Below are 26,886 nucleotides of genomic sequence, written 5' to 3'. Positions count from 1 at the left end.
TAGAGGACATTGCTCAAGAGCTAGCACAGAACTCTGTACAAAAAGGACCCTGCCAGATAGGAGGACTCCCTTTGAATGGGTGAAAAGCTTGTACTTCTGTGGACTGGGATTTATGCTCCAGGCTCGTACCTTCTTCTAGGTGCAGACTTCCTTTGTTAGGGAGGAGAAGCGTGACTTTCCCTCCGGCTACCATGCAGCCTCATTGAGTTTCTCCACTGATGCTGCAGTCATGCCTGTCACCCCTGCGCAGTCAGGGGGCAGCCAAACCGATACCCGCAGGTAGAGAGCACAGCTGGGATGGAAACCAGCTAGCTTTTCCTGGGGGAGGGGACCAACTATCATGACGCATTCTCCACTCCAGAGACACGGCTTGTACACGTACTGTGCCCTCACCATCCCCATGGCCGCTGCATGTGGAGTAGAGCTTTCTTCTATCCCCCCAAGCCCAAGCCATGGCCATCTACCTGCCCTACTGCCATAGTCTCCTAACTTATCTCCCTGTTTCCACCCCTGCTTCCCTGCAGCCTATTCTCAACAAAGCAGTCAGCACGATCCTTTTAAAATGAGATGTCCCTCTACTGCCCCCAAACCCTCTTAAGTGGTCCCATCACTTAAAATCCCAAACCCCAACCACATCCCTAGAAGTCTACATCACTTGGTCTTTGCTGCTCCCTTCTCCCCTCCCTCTCTGCCTTGGTCACCTCCACCTACATGGCCACCTTGCTTTATCATAGATGAAACAAGCATGCTCCTGCCTCAGGACTTCTGCTTCTGCTCTGTCCTCAGTAGGCCACTTCCACAATTCTACCAGGTTCTTTGCCCAAGTCACCTCCTTGGAGGGCTTCCGTGATGGCTGTTTCTAAAACAGCTCATTCTATCATTCTCTGCCCTCTACCCTGGTTGTTTTTCTTTGGAGTTCTTATCACTCCCTGACATATTAAATGTCTGTTCCATTCCTGACTCCCAGCTAGAATGAGCACCATGAAGGATGGGGCTTTGGCCTGTTTTGTCCTCCACTGGTTCCCCAGAATCCAGAACAAAGTATGGCACATAGGTGGTATTGAACAAGTGCATGAAATAAGGACAAATGAAGTGTGTGTGTGTGTGTGTGTGTGTGTGTCTGCGCGTGTGCGCGCGTAGAGGTGGTACCTTTTGAAGGGGCTGGTGCATATATATCTTTCCTCAATTTCATTAAAAGTTCAAGAGCTTTTTGAGTTCCCTCCTAACTGATGATCAATTTAGGATATGCCAATTATAAAACTGTCCTAGAACCTTTCAGAAACTCTCACTGTAAGTACCCTGACACCAGAGAAGGAATGCCAGTGCTTATCTAGTTATCTAAAATCATCCTCCAGCATTTATAAGCCCTTCTCAGGAAATCACAGGGCTATTTGTTTGGGGTCAGGTAAAAAGGAAAATTTGCTTTTAGCTTTAGAGAAGTAGTCCTTGGCAAATATCACATGTAAATGGACGAATTTAAGAAAACATACATGACTATGGGTTTAAACCATGCTCTCTGCCCTCAATCAACCAGTAGGCAAGAAATACCTCTAAGTAAGAGCCTAGAGCATTAGTTAAATGTTCAGACCCAATATTTATCATTCCTCCACATCTCTTTGGTTATGGGCCCATCACATTTGCTGAGCGGGATAAATCCAAAGATCGTGCTAACCTCACCTCCTGGAGTGGCACAAAGTTTAACATCTTTCCCCCCCACTGATTAAACAGACCTCTCTGCATAACCGGTGAACTTAAACCAGTCACCTGTGCGCTTTAATCAGCAGAGGGTCACACATACAAGGAATTCTGCAGAGCTCTTGGGTACAGCACGATTGAATTTGATTTCTTGGAGTGAAGAAAGATCTCCAAATGCTAGCAGTTCGAGGGGAGACCTAAGAGGGAACGCTTGCAAATGGGATTGAGTATGAGTGCAGACCAAAGTCAGATCTCCAAATGGACACAAGTCAAGAATTTTAACTTTTTAAAAAAATGAATTATGATTTTTTTGGCACTGGAGAACAGCAGCTGTTACTTGAATAAAGCACTTTATAAGTGTCACCTCTCTGTCTTAGGAGGACCCTATGCAAGTAGGTGTTATGATTTTCAGAGGACAGAAGTTTGGATGATAAGCAACCTACCCGTGGCCACAGCTAGTCAGGTGGAGGAGGGAACAAACTTACATTCCTGTCACTGCAAAGCTGGTATTCACTCAACATTTCACTCATTAAGTGAATCTTAAATTCGTTAAGGACTCTCTGTTGAGCTTTTAAAGATTTTTTTTTGACAGTTTATCTTTCCCTCAATTTCCTTATTTTCTTCCCATTACTCCCTGAGCCAATTCCAAGGTTGAGTACCCAATATCACTCAGACATTTGGGAGCCCTTGCTTGGAAAAAGTTTCATGGAATATCTGTGTCTAAAGGCTCATAAAAATTTAGCCTTATCATAAATGAATTTCAACACAGACCACTTAGGAGCTGATGAGGGGAAAGTATCAAAATGATTTTTCTTGCTTGTCAAGGCCTGTCTTGTCCTGTCACCCTGGGGCTTCCTACCTTTAGGGCCTGTTCTCTGTCATCCACAGGGAGGAAGCTCTGGCCTAACATTCTTTGGTAATAGTGGCTTTGATTTTCGTTTCTCTCATGGGAGGGGTAGAAAGGGGGAGTTTGAGAGGGTGGCACATTGGCTGTCTATGGTGAGGCACTAACTATACTTCTAAAGATGGCCAGAAAAGGGACATCTCTCATTCTTTCAACTTGATGGGCCCAGATCTGGTGGCCCTGGTTGCTTCCCAGAAAGGGGTGACTGAGCCATATTCAGTTGAGAAAAGGAGAAAGATTTGGGTAAAAACTTTTGGAAAAGTGCTCTAGAAAAAGGAAAGGCTCACAATAATTCTCTCAAAAATAAACTTTATTTAGGTTAAACGTACAGTTCATTAATAAAACAATGTTTATCTACAGGTCAGCAGGATGGGATGTGTCCCAACATGTGCCTCTAGAATTCTGAAGATTCTGAGCGTGATAACTGGTGGTACGCTCTGGACTCCTGAGGCCTTACGTGCTCTTAAGTCACATTTTGGTATCAGGTGACATTTTTAAAAGGGCGAGAGAGTTTTGTCAAAGCCAGTCATTTCGTTCAAAGAATTCTTCCCCCTCCTTGCGTATGTGTGAAATGTGAGCAATGCCCAGGTCTCAGGGGTAGATTCCAGAATACCTAAGATCCAGTCTCAGAGTTACAGCATCATCACTCCGTGGACTCAAGTTCCAGTTCTTTCTGTCTTCTTGGGCATGTATCTCCTTATAATAACCGTAAAATTTAAGATTTGTTGTGTTATAGCTTGTTTTCCCCAGTGTCTTCATACACAGGAATGATGTTGCCTGTCTATAAATTCCTTTAGGGACTCTTTATCTTTCACTTTGCAATCCAGTAATCTACTCCTGCTTCTGTGATGGCCAAGGAAAATAATTCTGGAACTTCTAGCATCTTGTAGGCGTGGCACAGAACTAATACACTTATTCTGTGCCAACCTGATGTGGAGGTGCTAGCGTTCCACCCCCGTGTGCCGCCATATTGGAAGTCAGCCATCGTGGGCATCTGAGAAACTCTGGAAGCATCCTAAGGTCATTAGTAAAGGGAACTCAGCAAACACACAACGTGACATTCACCTTAACCTTTACACAGCACTGCCTCCTTTCCTGAGAGGAGATGCCAGTAAGCACATAGGGTTTGGAATCATTTGTTATTTGTAGCCTCAGTTTTCACATCTATAAAATGGAGGTAATACTTACCTATTCAGTTTGTTGTGAAGATCAAATAAAATACATGAGAGCATTTATTTAGCACGTTATTAAACGTATGATGAGAAGTTGAGATTCAAAGTGCTTTGGCTGCCATCCAAAGCCTGTGCAGGCCCCCAAATATTTATTTCCACGTCTTAGGCAGTGAAGTCAGAAGGTTGAGGCAGAAACACACCTGCTCTGTTTCTAGGGTTCAAAGCATGTAATCCTTTAAGCCTTTTTATCTACATAAAAGCTACTATTTCTACCTGAATTTCAGACTTCGATCTCATCAGATAGGTATAGTGGAAAACAGATGGGACAAGGTCTAATGCGTGTTACACTCAATGAGTTAAGTTACCTGTAATTCTCACTGGGCAGGTCGCTTACTAGTTTCTAGACCGTGCCACCATAAATACAAGTAGAGGCATACCTCTGAGAGTGACATAGAGCAGTGACGTGTGCCTTGCACCCTCTAAATGCCAGATGCAGGGATGAGCTTTCGTGTGCTTTCTCACTGAATCCTTACCGTGTCGTAGCAAGAGTCCCCAGCACCTCTGTGTACAGAGTGCCTTAGTGACTTGCCCGAAGGTACCACATGCAAGGCTGATGCAGCAGCCAGCGCCCTTAACCTCCTTGCTGCCAATCTGACTTTGCCCTTGAGCACAGTGAAGAAGAAAACTGTTTCTGATGTGCCACAGGGTCGCCCGCAGAGCCTGTACCTCCACCCTCAGCCTGCCTTCCTTCTGCCTCAGTGACTGTGGTTGGAAGGAGACTGACAGTGGGGCTGTTGGTCGGTGGTCCCACTTCGTTCCTGTGTCTCAGATGAGCCGGGCTCAGAAACACTGAATGCATCTGGGGGACAGGACAGAGAGATGGGCCACTCCTGTGGGCTGTTTCTTAGCAGCTTATCCCTGGACCCCGACATTTCACATATAGGACCTCACCACTATCTCGCATTCAGCTTTTCATGTAAAAAGAAGGCTGATCACCCTTCCCATGAATTTATTTTGAGCTGGAAAGCTTCTATGCTTGATTTGAGAGAAATAAGTCCAAAAAATGCCATCGTTTAATCTTCAAATTTGTTTCTGCTGCGTTTGGAAGATACCTTTGAAGCCTTTTCCGACTTTTATGTATTCCTGAACTTCCACAGTTTAGGTCCACGATATGGCTGAAACATGGACATACAATTCTCAATTTTCCCAGAGTCAGGCTGAACACTTGATTATGAAACTGAGAGCGCAAAAATCAATGATAAAAACTAGCAGGTTGTATTCTTCATTCTCAGACCCAAGTTGTCGCAGCAAAAGTGTAGATGCTTTTTGAAAGTTTCCCCAGCATTAAAGCAAGGAGTCAAGCTTCTACTGGGTTCAAAATAGTAAACTGCTTCCCAAGGTAAGAACTCTAGGAAATTACTCGTTGGGCTGCACGACACGGGAGTACACCCCATCAGAATCTTCTGGTTGGGTGTGAGGATAGTTAAAAGGCAAACTTCTGTGGGAGGGAGACGCAAGAGGGAGGGGATATGGGGATATATGTATGTGTATAGCTGATTCACTTTGATATACAGCAGAAACTAACACACCATCGTAAAGCAATTATACTCCAATAAAGAGGTTTAAAAAAAAGAAACTTCTATTTAGGTCTCCCGTTTCTAAGTGTTAACTGAAGAGTTAGTCCTTTAAATGCCCTATACTTTTGCTATTGAAAGCCTGTCTTCTCATTTTTTGAGAAGGGCTATCAGACTTCCAAAGATATAAGGAACAGAAGCAAGTGTCAAAGTCGAAATCTCCATCTTTTTGCCTTGTGTTCATCAAGAATTGAATACCATAGGTTCGGAAATGATACCAAGGCTTTAAAATAGCTGGAAGAATGTTTTAAGAGAGCTGGTTGATCAACTGGGACTGTTTCTTGCCGAGTAGATAGCTTGCAAAGGCCACTTAAAAATCTGGACTCAAAGACTTGACTGGATTTCCTTACCAGAGGCCACAAACCTGTTTATTCATCTATCAGTATCAGTCTTTCTAGCAGTTGGTAAAGCCTCTGGAGGACTTCCTTTCTGTGACTTGTATGACAGGCTCATTTAACTTCAAAGCCTCCTTTAGCGTTTGCTAAGCTTCATATTTTATCTCTTAATTCATTCTCATTTCCCACATTAAACTGTAGAGACACAGCAAACTTACAGCAAAAGGTTTCACATAGGATTCTTAAAGTTCTTGTGTGGGTACTGATTCACAGGCTCTGGCCTCCCATGATCTCTTAATTCATGCTGAATTGGCTAGCAGTGTAACTATTCTAATTTCCATAGAAATATCTAGTTACGTCATTTCTTCAAGTGAGTTTGTACCTTTTACGTTAGCATTTCTGTCCTTGGCTAAAAGAATGAGATGCTTTAGACTCTTGGAAGGTTGGAAATTGGGACCTAGAACCTGGAGGAACACACTAGGGACTGGAATCCAAGAGATGATGGAGAATCTGCTTGATTTTCTTAACAGCTATGACTTTGGGTGTTAAGAGTTGATTAATACTGTATAATCCTTGTAATGGCGGAGAACACTGGTGTCTTTAAGCTTCCTAGGAGGGAATTCTGTATTGCTCCAAATGAATAAACCAATCAGTGGGTTTTGTACCAGAGCAGGGTCAAAGTCCCAATCAACCAAATGGCCTTTAGAGTTTACATAAGATGAATGCTCACCTACTTATCAAATAGGCACTCCAGATACCTCACATCAGTAGGCCACATCCTGTTTAGTGTTATGACTACCTGAAGATGAAGCAACAGGTGGCCAGAAGAGTCCTACCTTCACAACTACGTCCTTTTGCTCTACATGTTTGACCTCCTCATCTCCCAGAAAAAAGGTTCACGCCTATTCTTTCTTTCACTTTCATCCATTTGACCAAAATCTCAAGAGGGTACCTATTAAACAAGATGACAGAAGCACCTTCTTCATCCGGGATTATTGATCTCTTTGCCTGAGCCACAAGCCACATGTCCACTGTCTTATTTATATTCCATATGAAGGTGTACTCTGACTCATCCACTGATCCATTTAGCTACTCAAAACATCTTCTCTTCATCCTTTGGCTACTGTGCTGATGATTCAGTTCATGAAGACTGCTGCACCTTTTGCAGTGGACTCTCACCTAGAGCATCTTCCCAGGGTTAAAGCGTTGTATCTTCCCTTGCTTGTTGGCTTCCTGTGGCTTTAGAGAAAGAAATGGCCAATCTGATGAAAAATTTATGCAAGCTCTGTGCTACTTTTTCTTCTACCCAAAGTTCTTATCTACTCTTCATATTACACGTTTCAAAAATTGTCCACAGAAGGAGTCCATCCTATGCCAGCCAGCCTGACAAATTAGATCATCTTACAGATTCTCCACGAAGTCACTTTAGAACCGTGGTTTTCAAATTTTAGTTCACATCAGAATCACCTGAAGGGCTTCTGAAAACACATATCCCTGGACCTTACCCTCAGAGTTTCTGATTCAGCAGGTCTGGGGTGGGGCCTGAGAATGTGCATGTTTAACAAGTTCCCAGGTGATGCAGATGCTAACCTTAAGTCCACTGAGAACCACTGCTTTAGACTGTTCAGGAATGGCGTTTCTGCTTGTTACCTCCCTAGCTCTCCTCAGGGTTGACTGTCTAGGCGTGTAAAAGGAGGAAGTCCTTACCCATGCTTTGCAAGGCGCTTGCCCTTGAACACTATATAATGATAGGACACGTAAAACAGAGACTTAAGTACAGAGAAGCAGAATTGACAGAAATCTTGGCATATGTTTCTGGATCAGGCAACAAATGAATGAGAACAGGAACTTTCCTCAAAGAAGAAGAATTCCAGGTGCAGGTTAAGCTAGCTTCTTTTACAAAATAAATATTTGGGGAGGCAAGTATCAAGTGGTACCTCATCCTTTTAGCACTTGATTGTAAGAGAAACCAGCCAAATTGTAGGCTTCCTTATATAATACAATACCAAGATCCATAGCGCATCTATTTAGTTAGAACACCTGCTACTAACTCAGCTTGTTTATAGAAGTTCATCCTAGAGGAATAGGCACAAACCATGGTTAAGCTGCTTGGTTTAATTTTTTTAGCACTTGGAAAAAAAATGTACAGTAGTTTGAATACTTAGTTCTTTGCAAACCTCCACTGAGGTCAAAGATTTCATTCATACGTACAAAATTAGTTTACAAATTTTTTGGTGATTTCATCTTAGTAACCCGTTTTATCCTATTGCCATTGTCCCAACCATTGAAAAAGTTTACAATAATTTACATAGAAATATTTTCAAAGTGCTTAAGAATAGTGATTGTTCTCTGGGATATTTACAGGTGGCCTATACAGTGTATGTACAGGTGGTATACGCTATAGCGCAAGTTTCATCGCTGGAATATGGCTTTCTAGGGAAAGTGCATATTTGGCCAGAGGTGGCAATACTGTCTAGAAATTCAAGGGTTACAGATACTTTTGGTAACCACATCCAAAGCTGAAGTAGAATGTGGACGGGAATATCTACAAAAGTAATATAAAAATGGTTAAGTATACAAGCTTGATCCACGCAAAGATATTTCGATGTTCTTCCCAACTGGAGGAAGAAAGAGGCTTCAGCTGCTGGCTCGGTTACCATTCCGAAGTGGGTTATTACTGGTTCAGACCTCAGAGGTCACAACTTGTCTCAGAAGTCAAGCTAGATCGTCATCTGTGCTTACAACGGATATCTGTGGAAGAGAAAAAGCATGGAATGTGTCTGGGGATTCCCTCACTGGCGGTAGCAACTTCAGTCTCTAAAATGAACCTTGCTTTTGCGTTGGTCATCCAGAGACCAAAGGTGCACAGGAGGGAAGCCAGATCCCAGACAGTATTGAGTTGCATCACTAATGCATGTTAACTTGAATTCGACTCTATCTACTTGGCAGAGAGAGAAAACAGTGTGACTAATTCTGCCTGTTCTACTTAATGATTTTAGAACCTGGAGAAAAATGTGAAAAGACACACGTGTGCCGTGAACTGACCACACTCTTGTTTCACCAGAGCTTGAGGGAGTGCTCAGCACTTGTTCTGTTCAGAGTTCTGTAAGTGAAGGCCATATACTCCACGTGAGTTTCAACTGAAGAACAAGTGACTGACTCTACTGTTGAAAGGGAAGCTAGCTCTTGAGGTGTAAGAGGTCATTTTCAAGTATCTGGTCATTTTGGTTAAATGAATCTTGCTCAATACACTGACTTTAAGTCACCCCCCCTATCTATGATATGCTAATTTACTTTTAAGTATCCAGCAGGCAACTGATGGAACAGTTCAGAAAGGAGACACTTGGCTCCTAGATACACGCTAATGTTTACATGTAGTTTCTATAACCCAAAATATCTCAAATTGTATAGTGATGTCCTTAATTGACTTGTCATTCTGTTTGGGGCAGATACTTGTCAACTGACTTACTTAAGTTCTAACAGCCTAGACTGTCTAATCTCCAGGTAGTAGATGAAGTATTCGGTGGCTCCATGATTCTAATGGTTCTTTCTAGCCCAGGCAGCCATAGCTTGAGTTGTGGTCTCCTTTCCAAAAAGTCCTACTGCGAGTCATGGTACATAAAGACACAAAGCTGACTTACTGCTGGGTACGTGTGTCCGACAGAAGCACTGTGTCTACCAATGTCTATTGACAGGTCCTCTTCAGTGGTCTTCAAGTACACAGGATTGTCAAAGTTCATGCTTTTCATGTTCTTGTGTTGCCAGTTCCGCCACATCAAGTAGCCACCTACTGCTGCCATTGCTAAGAGCACTGCAAAAAAGTTAGAAGGTGACTAAACAAGGTCTAGTTTCAAAACATACGAAAAAGATCATGCTAAAGAATCCACGATAATCCGAGCTTTTAATTAATAAAAGCTTCACGTTTTAGGAATCTGGGATGACTATAAGTTAGACTATAAATGGGCTGGGAGCTTAAAACAAGTTCAGACCAGAGGTTGTGTTATTGTACAGACTCTGGTGCTCAGCTCAGCACATCCATCTGGGCAAATGTGGAGTCCTGGGCCCCTCCCCAGGCAGACTGAATTTGAACTGCGGAAGCTTCTGGAGGGCTCTTCAAGTGGTCCTCCTGGTTTGTTAGCCAAGCTTGGAATCCCATAATTTAGGATAAAGAGGCCATTTGGCATAGTGCTTTAGAATTCACACGCCCTAGAATAGCTTTAGAGCGTTTGAAAATTCTTAACTGTTTTTAATTTACCCTCTACAAGTGCTATAACTCCTCAAGAAATCATTTTAGCATTTGTGTAGCTCCTCTGTATGAAGTGTTATACATATTTCGAAGGGGAACAGAACAGTGCTCTTCACTGGAAAGGACTTATTATGAAAGGGGATAAAGCTGGACGAACAGCTCTGAAGTAGAAAGCAGTAGGCACCATTCATCACTGCTGGTCGCTGTGCTAAGGATACCACTGTACAGAAGGCTGTGGACTCTGAAATCAGTGTGCCGGGCTGGTGAGGGGAGCAAGGGTAATTCAGTGTCACGAGTGCTATGACAGTACAAGGGGCCATGGGAAGGGCATCTCTAGATGAACTAGAAATACCCATTGAGTATTTAAGAAGTTCCTTGGATCCGGATATGTGGGGAATCTACTTACAGAGGGGAAGGATGGCCCAGGCAGCAGAAGTCCCTTTTGGGGGAACACTGACCTCCGATACTGCTGTGGTCACATTGATCTCTACAGGGGAATAAAAGGAATCAGTTTAGAAGGATCTGAATTCAGACTTAGAAATTCAACCACCTGGTAGAGAGAGCCTCACGCCCTTTTGCATCCATCACTGATGCTCAATATCTATTACAGTCGTGTACCAAGAATAACCGGTCTAGAAGTATTTGTGAGTCTCAGGCTATAATAGCCGTTTCACTAACAGCTGTCTCAGAGAAATCTTAATGAGTCAGGTCAGGCTAAGGGTTGCAGGTTCTAAGTCTGTGGAGTTTAAACATAGGTTACCAATTAGGGGCAGAATGAGTAGTTAAAGGCTGCATTAATGATTTAAGGAACAGGTAGGTACAAAGAGTGTGGCTGTTAGCTGAGATGAACAGTTTGCAGAATGGAACCCAATACCTCCAGGAGCTAGTCCACTAGTTGGTGACATTTCTGTTGTGTTGGTATCTTTTGTCTCACTGTAAGTCACAGTAGTTGCAGTACCTGAATTACAAAACCAAGAACCAGGTCAATGCCAAGGTTCCAGAGTGGCTATAGCCGTTTAGCCCAGACAAGCCATGCGATGGGTTATTTGAACGCTGCGGGAAACTGACGAACCACTGCCAAACCAAGTTGCAGGGTGGGTGTGCCATAACCAAGGGAAACAGCAGCAAAACCAGAGAGACACTGGGGTCTTCGGGCAGAATCACAAGCATCTGGAATTAGACAATTCAAAAGGACCGACGGCCTCACTTAAGGACCCCTCTAAGCAAAGTCCCAGGCTCCTGGAAGCTGCAAGAAATGCTCTCAAAACCAGACCACCAGGCATACCAGTCTTCCTGCCTAATTGTCTGATAACTGCTTTCTCAGTAAACAGAGCTAGTCCCCGTAGGGACTCAGTATCACGCTAATAAAAACCTCACAATATGAGATCCTTGCTCACAACCCGCGGGTTTAATTTGCCGGTTAATCAAAAGCTAAGAACAGGAGACTAAAATGCACGTTTCGTTTAAGTAAGAGTTTAAGATAATGTCACCCACGGGGGCCAGAGGGTTTCCTGTAACCACGGCTTTTTTTTTTTTTTTTTTTTTTTGGCTGTGATGGGTCTTCCTGCTCTCTAGTTGCGGTGAGTGGGGGCCACTCTTCATTGCGGTGTGCGGGCTTCTTACTGCGGTGGCTTCTCTTATTGCGGAGCACGGGCTCTAGGCGTGCAGCCTTCAGTAGTTGTGGCATGTGGGCTCAGTACTTGTGGCTCGCGGGCTCTAGAGCCCAGGCTCAGTAGTTGTGGCACACAGGCTTAGTTGCTCTGTGGCATGTGGGACCTTCCCGGACCAGGGATCGAACCCATGACCCCTGCATTGGCAGGCGGATTCTTAACCACTGAGCCACCAGGGAAGTCCCCCAAGGCCTTTTTTAAGACTAATTTCAGGCCTCTCTCTTTGGAGGAAAATGTTAAGACTTTGTTTAATTATCTGCAAGTTGGCTGGCTCAGTGCTGTAATTGGTATATCAGCATAGTCACCTGTAGACTCATCTAATGTTGAAATGAGTTAGTGCTGAAGTAGTGATGTGAACTCCTGGCATGCAACAGTAGCAGATATGTTCTCCAATCTATTCCAAGAGTGAGTTAAAACAGAATTCTTAAAGTCCAGGCTAGTTTCTGTAGCTAGTGTTTTAGTCTAATGCCTGTTGTATGTCCTGCTTGTGTTTGAAAAGTAAAAAGCCTTACTTTGGCATTCTCGGCCATTGTCCTCTAGACGGTAGCCATTGGGACAGGAACAGGTATATTTTGGAGAGTGGTCATTAATCTGTGGGGCTGGCAGGCAGAGGTATTCACATCCTCCATTCTCCATGTCTTCTTTGCACCAGTTTTTACCTGTTCAGAAAGAAAAGTCCTTTAAAATGGGTCTTCCAGCGCCTGCTGTACATAAACTTTGGTTCTAGATGCTGAAGACATGACTCCTTGTCTCCAAGGAGCCCAAACTCGTATACTCTGTCAAACCCTAAAGTTAAACCAATACCAGTGAAGGATAAATGTAAGGGTACAGGCAGCGTGCTCTAAGGACAGCAAAGTGCCACAGAAACTTCTTGGAAGTAGGACAAGAGTTATGCGGTAAACAGATGGGTGGTGAGGGAAGAGGTGGGGAAAGGAGATGGGTGACCGGACCTGGCCTCCCTATTGGTCCAAAGCTTACAAACTGGCTAGTCTGAGGCTCAGAGGAAGGAGAGAAGCATGCTCTGCGGCTTTGCCTCACTCCCACAAAACAGAAGGAACCCAGCTATGGGGAGGTTTAAGGGTTTCATTTGGGTAGAACCAGTCAAGTATTCTGAGCAGGAGACCATAGTGTTTGAGGAAGCACACAATTCCATATACGATGTGCCACAGTGGGGAGGGAGGAAAAGGCTGTGGCATAAAAGCGACTTTGGAGGCTAGTGCAAAAGTCCTAGCAAGAAGGAATGAATGCCAAGGAGATATGGAAGGGACTGAAATAAAAGACAGAGCACTGACGGTTGGGAGGGCAGCTAAGAGATGAAGTTCTCAAGCTCTTTGACTTGGAAGTCAGAATAAAATATACCGAGCACCAGGTTTGAGGGAGGGTCTAGGAGGGGAAAGTTCCATTGTAGAGCAAGCTGAGTTGCTAGGGAGCTACGGATACCCAGGGGCACTGTGTCATGCTGCTACCCTGAAAGTAGCCACGAGGGGCTCTGCTTCCCCACAGTACCTGATGGCTGTACAAGTGCATGATAGACGATGATGTCTTGGGCATCGTTAAGGTTGTTGACTAGAGTGGCCAGCTCCGATCCAGTGAATTTATTGGCGCCGTAGACGGCTTCATTTTCCCCATCTATCCAGTAGACACGATCCTAAAACAGAACCCCCATATTAGTATGTACGTGTAGGATGAACACGAGTCAGTCTCTAAGGTCATTATTATTTACTGGCAATTTAATGGACCAAGTTTATTTAAAGCTGGTCTGGGACATCGGATGTAAAACTCTGAGAGAAGCATGAGTTCAGGTTTCTTAAAATGCTATGAGGAATCAGTACGTCATTTGTCCCAGGTTTTAGGTGAACGCAGTTTCGCAAGTCATGCCCCTCTGTCCTTCCCTCCTTCCCCTGTTCCTTCTCCCCAAGGTGCTACAGTAACTCAGAGGTATACACTTAGATGTGAGACACACGTCTTACCTCAAATATTGTGAGCGCGAGGGGATGAGCTAGGAATTCCAGAGACTTTAGGACCACCCTGCGATCTTGGCCGTTCAAGTCCACACTGGATAACATGTGCAATTTGGAATCCAGCCAATAGAGGCGGCCCTTTATGAGGTCTGGGTAGGAGAAGAATGGTCACTGTATAAGAAGTCAGTACTGCCCTGCTTCCATTTAAAATAGCTAAGGAATCCAATACTCTACTTTCACGGTTCCTTCTCCAGCAGGGGCTGTTAACAGGGTCCCACCAACCTTGTGAAGCAGCATGCAGAATCTGTACCCACATTCATTTGGGGGACTCAAGGGGTACCTGAGATTGTCAAAGTAACTGACTTAAGAAGTGTTAGTGACGTTATAGAAGTATTAAAAGAGGTGAGCATTTTGTTGCTCTCCCCTTAGGAGCCAGAAGAAAACCGTTATGAGCCTGCAATTCAGGAAATGCTGCGGCACCTAGGCCAGGAGTATGTAGGATGAGAGTTCACAAGGCCCAAGATTCACCTAATTCATGTCACATGTTAGCTCCAAATGGATAGAAAAGCTAGTAATTATGGAGCACGTCATCTGTTAAGTCCACCATTCCACTTGTACTGTTCGGTTCCTCTCATCCTAAGTCCCTGCTAAAGAAGGCACCATGAGGGTTGTCTGCTGTAGTCCAGAGTTAACTATGGAGATGAGTTAAAACTCTGCAGACAGTTGAATCGTGGTCGAGGAAGGAAGAACATACGTACCAAGCGTAATTCCGTTAGGCCACTGAATGTCCGCTGTCACCAGCGCCCGTCTGTCAAATCCATTCATTCCGGCTTTTTCGATTTTAGCTGGTTCACCCCAGTCTGACCAGTACACAAAGCTGGGAAGAATTAAATTAGAAATAAGCCTTGCTGGTTTAGAAGGAATAAAGTTGCAGCTTGAGACAGACATTTTCAAAGAGTGAGCAGAAAACTCTAGGGTACAAATTGTGCCACTCAAGGGTCTAGATTATGTTCTGGGTAAACAGAAGTTAACACTGAATCTACAAGCTCATTATTAACTATAGTAAACTATATAAGTCTGCTATTTAAATTTCAGCCCAAAGTCACAGGTTATATATTTCCTGTATAAAAGGCCAATTCTTTCAGTGGAGCAAAAGATGAATATCTGTTAAGTTTTACAGTAGGGGCGGGCTGACTGTGTCCTAGTGAGGCTTCATGGGGGCCAACTGTGATTACTACAGCCTTAGTCAAATACCTTTTTTTTTTAATTATTAATTTTTATTGGAGTATAGTTGCCTTACAATGTTGGGTTAGTTTCTGCTATAACGCAAAGCGGGTCAGCTATGTGTATACATACATCCCCTCTTTTTTGGATTTCCTTCCCATTTAGGTCACCACAGAGCACTGAGTAGAGTTCCCTGTGCTATTCAGTAGGTTCTCCTTAGTTATCTAATTTATACATAGTAGTGTGTATATGTCAATCCCAATCTCCCAATTCATCCCCCCCCTTTTCCCCCCTTGGTATCCATATGTTTGTTCTCTACATCTGTGCGTCTATTTCTGCTTTGCAAATAGTTCATCTGTACCATTTTTCTAGATTCCACATATAAGTGATATTATATGATATTTGTTTTTCTCCTCCTGGCTTGCTCCACTCTGTATGACAGTCTCTAGGTCCATCCACGTCTCTGCAAATGTCACTATTTCATTCCTTTTTATGGCTGAGTAATATTCCATTGCATATATGTACCACATATTCTTTATAGTCAAATTCCTAACAGCTGCTTTTCTATATTATTTAGGGGCAGTTTGGGGGAAGTCCTCAGTGAAATGTTTCTAGAGAGGTCTGTTTATTTCCACTGGACTTTCAGACAACTTGCACATTTAGATGAAAGCCTAGAGGTAATGTGGTTACCAAAACCCTTACAACTCATGCTACTACTTAGGTTGGATCATCCAGAGCTGACCTGATAAAGTGTTCAGACAGAAATTAAAAATCATTTGCATAGCGACACAAACTTATCTATGAAAGAGAAACAGACTCACAGACATAGAGAACAGACTTGTGGTTGCCAAGGGGAAGAGGGGGTGAGGGAAGGATAGATTGGGAGTTTGGGGTTATCAGATGCAAACTATTACACATAGAATGGATAAACAACAAGGTCCTACTGTATAGCATAGAGAACTATATTCAATATCCTGTGATAAACCATAATGGAAAAGAATATGGAAAAGAATGTATATATGTATAACTGAATCACTTCGCTGTGCAGCAGAAATTAACACAACATTGTAAATCAACTATACTTCAATTTAAAAAAATCACTTGCATAGAAGCTGGGTGGGCATAAGGGTTTAGATACAGCTTTTGGTGTACCTCAAATCAGAAATGTTGTTCCACTAATGTGAACCAGCAGTCATCTGCTCAGGGAGGGCCTGTCGTATAGATGAGGCCATCCCCGGGTTGCTCAACAGTGGCACCACTGACATCTTGGACTGGATGATTCTTTGTTGTGGGGAGCTGCTAAGTCTTGGGATTTAAGTACTGCTTTAGGCATGAGGAAAGCTCCTGACCTATGCAGATAGCATCCGAAAGGCTACGTGATGAAAAACACAGAATACAAACCCAGACAACGGGTCCACAGCTATGGAGGCAGGCTCTCGCAAGTCAGAGTTAAACAGGAACTTCCTCTTGGTTCCATCTAGGGTAGCTACTGAAATAGTCTTAGAAGCCGCATCAGTCCAGTAGATGGTCTTGTACACCCAATCAACAGCAATGGCTGCAGGATTATAGACATTGTCGATCATTTTAACATGTCTACCAACCTTGTCATCAATTGAGGCACTGAAACAGAATAGGTCACAAGAAATTTAAGAGTTTGACACCATCGGAGCCTGGAGAATGGACTTTCTGCTCACAAAATGGTCAACAACTTTGTTCGGAAAGAACTCTAGCAAACCCCATAGCTCAGCTCACCACTCAAATTATGTAACCATTTTGCTTACTGATCCTAAACAATACTGTAGGTTATCTCATTGTTGGTCTGTACTCTACGTGCAAGAACACCACACTTCTAAGTGAAGCTATACTGATTCTAAACAATACTGTAGGTTATCTCGTTGTTGGTCTGTACCCTACATGCAAGAACACCACACTTCTAAGTGAAGCTATTTGTTTCAGTAACCATCACCTGAGTTTCTACAGTTGCCGTTAAGAAAAAGCTATCACTACCATTTCTATTTGTAGCAACTATGAACAGTTCTCAACTAACTGGAGAGAAAGGGAGGAAAATTGGAAAAAATTAAGATGTTGTCTGTTATAATCTTATAGTTGTAGCTATCTTTTATTTTATAGGCGATTGTTAGTTTCTAATGAGGAACTGACAGTAATTTAATAAAGAATCAGTGTTTAGAATTATTATTCCCAACTAGTTAGATGCTAGACTGGAGCAAGACACAAGAGAAATTCCTCCAAACCTTCCCAAAGGCCAGTGACAATGACTTAGGCGAAGACACCAAGAACTGAAAGTTACCTGAAGATGGCCTTTTGGCTTAGATCAGCCCAGAATAGTTTCTGAGCAGCAATGTCAGCATCGAGAGCCACAGTGTTTCTTAGCTGTTCAACTAGTTGGATATATTCTTTCCTCTCCAAGCCAATCTTCCTGATGTCTCGTCTATTAGTGAAGATCAGACTTGGCTCTTTGCCTGCAAGACAGGAGTCAGGTTAATTTAGTTTTGCTGTAAGAAGGCAACGTCCTTCCAAGTCCCCTCCTCCCAACAGAGGAGCACTTAAAAAGTGAGGGCACTGCTGAACACCTCAGGAGTACTCTTGCTGAAGTCCATGCCCTGGGACCTGCAAGCACTTCAGCACTTCCTACGGTTTAAGAAGACAGCCCTGGAGTCACAGCATTCAGTAAGAGGGCGGCTGATGATAAGTTACTTATTTGAATTGCACTCAAGTTCTGGAAGCAGAGAGTAAGTAGATATTCAAGGTACCATATGCAAAAGGAACTGACCAAGGCAGGAGTCTGGGGCAACAATTTGCTATTTAGCCTATGATATTGCACTGTGCGTTCAGTACCATTGCTCTCAAGTACTTTTTAAATTTTATATTTCGTTTGACTGTTGTAGTCACTGGCTGTACCTTTCATAATCACGTACTCAGAAAGGTACCAGAGCAACACCAGTCCAAGTCCATTTACCTACTGCCTTGCACACGCCAGTGGCAAGATCCATTTGATAGCCACGACTACATTCACACTTGTAACCGCCTTTTAAGTTGATACAAATTTGACTGCAGATTCCCGGATTTTGGCATTCGTCAATATCTAGGAGGGAAATTAGAGTTAGTCTTGCTGTTCCTAGATCACCTACGGAGATCTACAGACCTTTCCCATCACCCCTGGGGCTTGGGCTCTGTTCTTCGACTCACCTCCACAGGTTTTCCTATCTATCAGTTCAAACCCAGCTGCACAGTCACATTCGTAGCCTATCACTAGGTCTTTGCAGATATGGGAGCATCCGCCATTATTAACCAAGCATTCATTTACATCTGAAATCAAAAGGTAGTAGAGTAACTCAACACTCCAACTGATATTTGTCCTATTAACATTTAAAATCCAGGCTGTTTGTCTAGATAGTCTGGTCAAGCCCATGATTTTTCTAAGATCTAATTATCCGTCTTATAGATATGCATCTCAGCGTGTACTGGGGGAAGAGTAAACCCAATCTCCTTGGCACGTTACCAGTTAGTTAAGCAGTATTTAGTCAAGTTTCTCTATTGCTGATTGGTTACCTTGAAGGGGGTGAAACTAGGAACTACTTTGTCACTACTTCTAAGTCATAAAATTTCACTTTTAAGCCCAACAACTGAACCTAGTTCATCAAAGTAGTTTACCCAGGCATTAGGCAGGCTCGGAACCGCATCAGCTCTGCCGGGTCTAATTAACCTTCCCAAATCTGTCCTCAAGCAACCCCTTCACTTACGACATTCTTTCAGGGGCTCATCACTCCAGTCCCTGCAGTCCTGCTCCTGGTTACACACTTTACTGATATCTATGCATTCCCCGCTTCTGCACTTGAATTTCCCGGGGCCCAAGCACTGATTGACTACAAAGAGAAACACAGAAGAGAGATTCCATTCGTAGGTCTGATCAGAGCAGTCCTTTGACTAACACCCCACACCTAGGGACCCTTTACCATTTTTGCAGTTGACTTCATCAGAACCGTCGACACAGTCTCGGATGCCGTTGCACTGCCTGCTGCCGTGGATGCAGCTACCATCCTCGCACTCAAACTGGTCAGGTTGGCAGGTTCGGGAAGCTACAGCGGGAGGGAACGGCAGGGGATGAAGCCAGTCAAAGCGTCCCTGGTTGATACGTGGGAGAGAACTGAACGTGCCGTACTGATAGGAAAGCTACTTACGACAGTTGACCTCATCGCTGCCATCCTTGCAATCAGGATCCCCATCACATCGCCACTTCTTGTGGATGCACTCGCCAGAGCCGCACTGGATCTCGCTGGCTGGGCACTTGGTGTGGATCACTGGCTGGCGGCCGCACTGCTCGAGGGACTCATCCGACTGGTCCGAGCAGTCTGCGTCGTCATCGCACACCCAGCTGATGGGGATGCAGGAGGAGGTGCTGCACTGGAACTCGTGGGCCCCGCAGGTGGGTGGGGTGCAGTCAAGCTCGTCGCTGCCGTCGCTGCAGTCATCCTGGCCATTGCACACGAAATTCCTGGAGATGCAGCGGCCACTGGAGCAAGTGAACTCATCAGGGCTGCACGTCACGTTGCCTATTGAGAGAGAGGACGCCCCACTGAAAATGCATCCAGACCTGTCCTTTCAAGCATCTTGTCCCAAAATCTAACATGCAGATCATGGATCATGAATCCAAGCTTTCTTGCCTAACTTAAAAGCTAAAGTCAGATTATATCAATAGGCAGTTCCCAGAATACTAGGAAACAGTCTTACCATGTAAGAGATGCTAGGACATTTGAATAAGAAGAGAAATGTAGGACCGAGAAAAGAGTTGAAGACTAGAAGTTAATTTGAGATGAGATGCATCTTAAAGGGACAGTGATTAATAACTTAAACCGTCACAAGAGACTTCATTGGGGAAGGCAGACATGAGTTATCTTTAAATGGATATACTGCTCATCAGGCCAGGCCACATATCATGAGATGAGATTATCATGCATCAGGTACATAAGCAAACATTCACTCATAATAAGCATTATGACACCATCACCAAAAAGTAGCCCCCATGTATTATAACACCATACACGGTTCCTTCTCTTTTGGTCTTTCCAACCAGGATCAGGAATAACAGGTCTTCAATACTTTCAAGTTTTAGAAAGTCACTTCTGGGGCTAGAACCGCAATCTAGCAGCCAGGTGCAATAATAACGATAAGCTAGTCAGACTAGCCAGTTTGTACTTTGACTCAAATTCCTGCCAAATTAATTAAGGTCAATAATTGGTGGTGATTGGGGTGGAGACCACGACTCTCTTGGGAAGCAAAGTCTGGATTTCAGAGGGAAACGTGTGGCAGCGCCACAGCTTACCAATCCATAAAGCTCAGTTCTAGGATTAAATGCCAAAACTCATTGGACTAGGTGCAGTGGTAATGACCTCAGGAGGTGACTTCTACGCGCAAGACTGGTGTTTCAGCTACAAGTACCCTCAGCTCATTGTACACTTACTGCATCAAGAGGCCTGTGCTTGTCAGTCTCAGGAGGCCCTATAAAAAGGGCGGTAGCTTGAAAGAACATTCAACGCAATGTTTGTTTAACCTAGAGATTTTCCCAGGGCCTCACCTTTAACACTGAGCATTTTATTACATATTTTCCAAGAGCAGAAACATGAAAGGCTAGGAAACAGAGTTAGCTTTTACAGGCAGGAACTGTGTGATAGGAGACAAAGGTACCACCGGTTGGGTAGAGTTATCTTTGGGTATCTGCCAGCAAGATGTTAATTCCTACTTCTGTGCCAGTTTAACTTTTGGAAAGGTTAAAAGAAAAACTAGTTTGGGGACTGAGAAATGCTTGGGTGAGACTCCAGTAGTTTATTCCACTAAGCAGATCCAATTTTCGACCTAGGGATGTGTTCGCTGGCCCTAGTCCCTTTCTAGCTTGATTGAGCCCAAGTGAGGAAGGCCCACGAGTTACTGTCCTGGCTGAGACAAGAGTCCACAGAATTGCGGCTTCACTGAGCTACTTCTACATGGAAGTGCCTCGGATGACTTACCTTCTATTTGCCTAGAAGAAACACCCAAGCAAGCAATGGTCAGTTACCATGCGAACTTCTCTCAGAGTTTGAGGGCACTTAAGAAGGACAAGTAGTAGAGCAGAGAGTGAGGTCATTAAAAGGCAAGTCAACTGCACCTTCATGCCCACCCTTCTTTGAGCAAAAGGGTCTTTGGGATAAGCCACTCAACACTGATCTTCTTACCACAGTTTTCTTCATCTTCTCCACTGTCACAATCATTTTCACCATCACATCTCCAGGACACTGGGATACACTGAGTGGAACGGGCACCACAGCTGATTTCACTTATGCGGCATGTTCTCATATCTGTTGATGACATACAGTCTCAAAAGAGCCTCCAAACTCATGAGTGCAGAGCTGCTGCTCCTGTGCTGCCTGGAAGTGGTGACATCTGTAACTCAGTGGCCGGGCACACGGGTGAAATTCGACTTACTAGCTGAAGCCTGGGCAGATCCTTCGACAACTCCATGTCTCGGAAGCCATGCCAATCTAGGCTACCTGGCAGTCCACCGGAGAGCCTTGACCGTGCTACTCCATCAAGGTTCCGCGGTGTGTGCAGTCCTGGCTTTTGTTTTACTTGGCATGGTTACGTTCATTGGCTGGCCTGCTCCTTGACCATTATTTATCTGCTGCGTATCAAGTGACAGACCCAGATACTGGCAACCTAATCCCAACTTCATTAAAAGCCAGATGCTCTATCACCTATGAAGTCTTCCTTTGCCTGGATTCCTTCACAGACCTCCTTCACAACCTCTTTTCCACTGACATCTTGCAAAGTAGGGACACCCCCTAATTCTTGACTTTATGGGGTCATCCCCCACTAAAACTTGGGCTGAATCTTCATGGAACCTGTCTTCACCTATGGTAACTCACCTCCCTTGACCAATGCTCATATAACTTCCTTTACTTCTTGCCTGGAAAACTGAAATTAACACACATCCCTTCCTTTCTGCTTGATTCCAGACCTAAACTTTGTTCATGTTAGACTTCCACTTTTAGTGCTTTAACAGGCCTCTACTGCCTTAAAAGGAACACCGAGACTTTCTTCACCAGGACATGCAAATGATTCTAATTTAACTGTCCCAAATCATCTTCCTCTATGATCTCACAGACTTTTTCCTGAATATCAGCTTGAGGATACACACGTATTTGCACACCTATGAAGTTTCTCTTATTTCAGAACAAGCTGTAAGCTCCCTACTTTAATAACTTTACGTTACATGTTTCTTAAGAATGGCTCTATCATCCTATTTCTAGTCACCTTACCCCTTCGGTAACAGATTTTTTTTCCCAACATGAGAAGCTGTGCATCTAAAAGCTTAACACTTGGCCCACGGGGGGACCCTCACATCTTGACTTAGCTTCCAGGACCAGAGTACCATCCACTCAGAGTCATTATCATCAAACATTTGAAATCTATGCACCTAGTCAAGGAGTTCTTGAATCTTCTGGCTTCAGTCTTAAATGTTCAATAGCGAAGCTACCCAAGAGAACGTCAGTCTTGTTAGACTAGGAAGAGCATTCTTTATGTTTTTAAAGATTGGCTGTTAATGATTTGACTGACCTCGGAGTCAACTGGCCTAACTTTAAGGGAGGCCAAGGAAAACTAATCAAGTTTTAGATTATACAATACTTAGAGCTATGAGACACGGAACAGCCTGGAAAAGTTCAAGTCCAAAGCAAGTCACACTCACGGCACTGCTCTGGGCTTTCATCAGAACCATCTTCGCAGTCGGGGTCCCCGTCACACTGCCATCGGCTGGGAACACACTGGCCGTTGTTGCACACAAAGTCAGACTCGGCACACGTCTTCTTCACTACGAAAGTTGATTTGCAGGGTTAAAGTTGAAGTCACTCACCCAAGAGCCCTACATTCCCACTGGGGGTACAACTGCATTTGGATGTGTTTTACTCTAAAAAATAAATCTGAGTCAGTTAGCACTCAACTGCCAATATCCCGGAGAATCTTAGAAAAATCTTTTTTTTTTTTTTTCTTTCCTCTTTTTCCTCAGAGGAGGAAGGTGATCATTTGAGAGACTTAGAGGACGCTGAGGTGAAGGGATCCCTTATAATGAACTTCTTGCCTGCTTGCTAACGTTGAGATTAAGGAATAATTTTGTTCTTTTCACGCATTTCTTCCAAGTCATTCAAGTTTAACAGTCAAACGACTGGATCATAGTATAACTGTTCTAGCGGCATCTTGTAACAACACATGGGTTTAGTGCAGAGGCAGAAGACCCAGCTCCAGTACTGAATACTGTCACCCTTACAGGTCTATTGGGGCGGAGGAACCCACTGGGTAAGAAATAGAGAAAGCGCAAACCTGAGTATAAGAGAGGTTGTATTTAGCATCCGAAGGGTGGGCTCACATCCACCAGCTAAAAGTCACTGAGCCTGCCGTGGAAGCTGCCAGCACCCGTAACTGACTACTAGACTTAAATTGCCTAAGACGAGGTATCAGTTCTGCTACTAATGCTTACTAGGGCAGCCTTTTCTCCTCAATTAGGGAGACCATGCGATCTGTTGTCCAAATTGACACAATCTCAGTAGAAGGGGGACAGTGTTAATTTTCCCAGGAAGATAAGCGTTGACCAGAACGGTGCTAAGCAAAGCAGGCAGCTTGGTCATCCTACCTGTGAGGAAGTGAGGGAGTAAGAAGGGGCCTGACAAGGAGCCACGTCAGGTATTCTAGGGTCATCCTCAGATTATATTGTTCTTTGCCCGTGTGCCTATACTTTCTACTTGAATTTCCAGTTTAAAACATTCTTCTCTAACAAATATTCTGTAATGGGAAATCAGCTAAAAGCCAACCATTTGCTGAAAAGATGAAAGGGACCACCTCAGGTCAGGGGTTTAAGCCAGGTACAGCACTCAGAGTTCAGCCACTCTGGGTTAGCCTCAGATATTGTTAATGGGGAGACAGTGATGATAGTCAATTTCTAGAACTCAAGATGGGATGATCAATTATGATGATCTGAAAAGGATTATTTACCTCCTAAAATTGTGTAGCCAAGGGAACATGAAAGGCCATATTACTTTTTAGATTCATAACTGCTTCTAAAATCACCGAAATACTCAAACGCCAGTGTTAACAGTTTAAGTGATATCCAAGGCCCATCTTCTCCTGAGCATGTAGGAAGGTGCCAGAGGGTCTCAGAGTCAGTTATTGTAATTCACCCTGTGATACTCTTCAGAAGTTGCAAAAGAGAGAGTACGGAATGGTTGTAAAGAGACCTCATGAATTTAAGAAGTATAAGATGTTACAGGGATAGAAGAGACTGGTTATACTACAAAGTGAACAAGATACACAGGGTCAGATAGATTGCTAGGGTTCCTCTCTCTCCATTCTGAGCACAGACTGGGAGGGTAAAGATAGGCTGTTTGAACTGGGCCTTGAGAGATGGATAGAAATTTAGATGTGCCACCGGGGAAGAGAACTACCAGTTCCACTCTTGGGGTATCCGAGTTACTGATGTATCAGTTCAGCCTAACACTTGTAGAAGAGTGAGTTACTAGGACTGATGGAACATGGCTTGCAGAATCCAAGCTGAAGTTGACTAAATATGCTAGTTGACATGCTCGAAAGAAAAGGCCCTGCTGAAACTGTAACCAAGTTCAACATCAAGAGGTTGGACAGGAAAAACAGGAATTGGCTTTGGAAGTTTTAAGTAATTGTGTAGCTTTTCCCTTCATGGAGGAACATCTCAAAATAAGCATTCAGAGCTTACCCAAGCAAAGCTCCCACTTTCCTTCTCTACCTTCATATCTGAGAGGCAGAGACAAATTCTGGCCAAGAATATATTTACTTTTTCCCACTTTGCATGATCTTGATTATAGGTACATCTACCTCCTTACCTCTTCCAAACTTTCCTGTTACGTGGCTAGAATCGATTTATGCAGAGACTATTTTAGGAAAAGCCAGCGATGATCCCTACAATGACTCAGGTTAGTTTCTACTGAGGTAGTCAAATGGTAAAGTAAGACTTCACACCATGGAGAGAATAATTACTCTCTTAAAAAAAAACAAAAACAAATGGGTTTTGCCAAATATAGTTTAGCACAGAAGAAGAAGGGCTACTTACACCAAGAGAACAGTGGGACAAGAGTGAGGTCCTTTAGTGAGAAAATTAGTGAGAGAATTATATCACCCCGGTAACCCAGAAAGAGCATGGAACTCAGTATCTCGTAGAATAGATTAAAATCTTAGTGTTAGGATGCAAATGATATAAATGTGTCACATTGGAGAACTATTCTTGGTCCTGAGACTGGAGATAAGCTTCTTTTCTGATATTGCAGCATGGGTTTACTCTGCTTCCAAATGAGCTGCTAATTTACATATTGGCATGCAGACATCCATGATGCTGCTCTGAGAGCTCAAGCACAGGACTGTCTGCCAGTATGTTTATACTATAGCAGTTTAGTAATGATGCATGAAGTAGGTAAGGGCATAACAAGATGGCAGTTGGTAAAATCTACATTTAGCTTCTATTTTTCTTCTGGATTTTTAGTTTGTATCGTGGACATCTTTATGTAACGTCTTTTATTTATTTTTTTGATTTTTTTTACATCTTTATTGGAGTATAATTGCTTTACAATGGTGTGTTAGTTTCTGCTTTACAACAAAAGGAATCAGTTATATATATATATACATATGTTCCCATATCTCTTCCCTCTTGCGTCTCCCTCCCTCCCACCCTCCCTATCCCACCCCTCCAGGCGGTCACAAAGCACCGAGCTGATCTCCCTGTGCTATGCGGCTGCTTCCCACTAGCTATCTACCTTATCATGTAACGTCTTTTAAAAGGCAAATGGCAATGTTATCACCGACATTCATGAACAACCTTATTTCAAGAGTTTTACAACACAGAACAAAGGGATCATAAAGCAAACTTCAGCATGTATTCAAGGTACCTAAATGCCATCTTGACATGTATTTCTCAGCTGTCCTGGCTTAATGAGAGGTTATATAGGTTGCAAAGACAGGCATTTCTCATAATGATCTTTTTTTTTTTATAAATTTATTTATTTATTTTTGGCTGTGTTGGGTCTTTGTTGCTGCGTGCGGGCTTTCTCTAGTTGCGGTGAGCGGGAGCTACTCTTCGTGGTGGTGCGCGGGCTTCTCATTGCGGTGGCTTCTCTCGTTGTGGACCACGGGCTCTAGGCGCTCAGGCTTCAGTAGTTGTGGCTCGCGGGCTCTGGAGCGCAGCCTCAGTAGTTGTGGCGCACGGGCTTAGTTGCTCCGTGGCACGTGGGATCTTCCCAGACCAGGGCTCGAACCCGTGTCCCCTGCATTGGCAGGCGGATTCTTAACCACTGCGCCACCAGGGAAGCCCTCATAATGATCTTTTAATAGATGCTGATCAATGGGTATGATGGCATATCCCTATTTTCTTGGGGGAGAGAATGTCTTCCATCTTGCCTAGTGCTTTAAAATCAGCATCTCTGTAGACAGGGAATTAAAAAAAGAATCCTTATCTGATCTTTGATCTGGGCTGGCTTATAGTTTCTATACCAGGAGTTAACTAATTCCTGAAACTGCAGGGGATTTCTTACCGTCCACGGCTTGCTTTTTGGGGATCGGAACCATTTGAGAATTAAAAAAAGAAAGTCTGGGGCTTCCCTGGTGGCGCAGTGGTTGAGAGTCCGCCTGCCAATGCAGGGGATGCGGGTTCGTGCTCCAGTCTGGGAAGATCCCACATGCCGCGGAGCGGCTGGGCCCGTGAGCCATGGCCGCTGAGCCTGCGCGTCCGGAGCCTGTGCTCCGCAACGGGAGAGGCCACAACAGTGAGAGGCCCGCGTACCGCAAAAAAAAAAAAAAAAAAAAGAAAGTCTGTTCAAAGCAGTCTTCTGTCTGTCTCTATTTCTGGTCCTCCCCTTCCTTCCTCTAGCTTCCTATACCAAAATTTTGTCTGATCTAAGATCAACCGCGTCTACCGTTTGAAAGGAACTCCACTGTATCTTCAAAATTCCATACTCAAGTCGCTAACTTCACATCAATCAT

At 43.8% G+C, this 26,886-nt stretch overlaps 1 protein-coding gene across 7 annotated transcripts in view; it reads right to left on the bottom strand.

Moving 5' to 3' along the window:
- Nucleotides 1-7,835: 7,835 nt before the first annotated feature.
- VLDLR (very low density lipoprotein receptor) overlaps nt 7,836-26,886 on the bottom strand; it is a 32,152-nt gene continuing 13,101 nt past the window's right edge. For 2 of the 7 annotated variants that reach the window (XM_060300881.2, XM_060300883.2), the window contains exons 4-20: nt 22,580-22,702; nt 21,069-21,191; nt 19,041-19,412; nt 18,816-18,938; nt 18,603-18,725; nt 18,049-18,168; nt 17,819-17,944; nt 17,150-17,321; nt 16,243-16,461; nt 14,376-14,494; nt 13,627-13,766; nt 13,163-13,304; nt 12,169-12,315; nt 10,861-10,944; nt 10,393-10,473; nt 9,382-9,551; nt 7,836-8,491 (exon numbers count right to left, since the gene is read on the bottom strand). In XM_060300881.2, coding sequence (XP_060156864.1) covers nt 8,456-8,491; nt 9,382-9,551; nt 10,393-10,473; nt 10,861-10,944; nt 12,169-12,315; nt 13,163-13,304; nt 13,627-13,766; nt 14,376-14,494; nt 16,243-16,461; nt 17,150-17,321; nt 17,819-17,944; nt 18,049-18,168; nt 18,603-18,725; nt 18,816-18,938; nt 19,041-19,412; nt 21,069-21,191; nt 22,580-22,702 — 2,420 coding nt within the window. In that variant the 3' untranslated portion in view covers nt 7,836-8,455. The remainder of the gene's footprint in view (nt 8,492-9,381; nt 9,552-10,392; nt 10,474-10,860; nt 10,945-12,168; nt 12,316-13,162; nt 13,305-13,626; nt 13,767-14,375; nt 14,495-16,242; nt 16,462-17,149; nt 17,322-17,818; nt 17,945-18,048; nt 18,169-18,602; nt 18,726-18,815; nt 18,939-19,040; nt 19,413-21,068; nt 21,192-22,579; nt 22,703-26,886) is intronic. The other 5 variants (XM_060300882.2, XM_030877077.3, XM_030877078.2 and 2 more) reach the window with 5 other exon arrangements.

This window comes from Globicephala melas, chromosome 6 (assembly GCF_963455315.2).
Source record: "Globicephala melas chromosome 6, mGloMel1.2, whole genome shotgun sequence".
Lineage (NCBI taxonomy): Eukaryota > Metazoa > Chordata > Mammalia > Artiodactyla > Delphinidae > Globicephala > Globicephala melas.
Note: the sequence above shows the minus strand (reverse complement) of the source record. Positions and strands in the feature narration are given on the sequence as shown.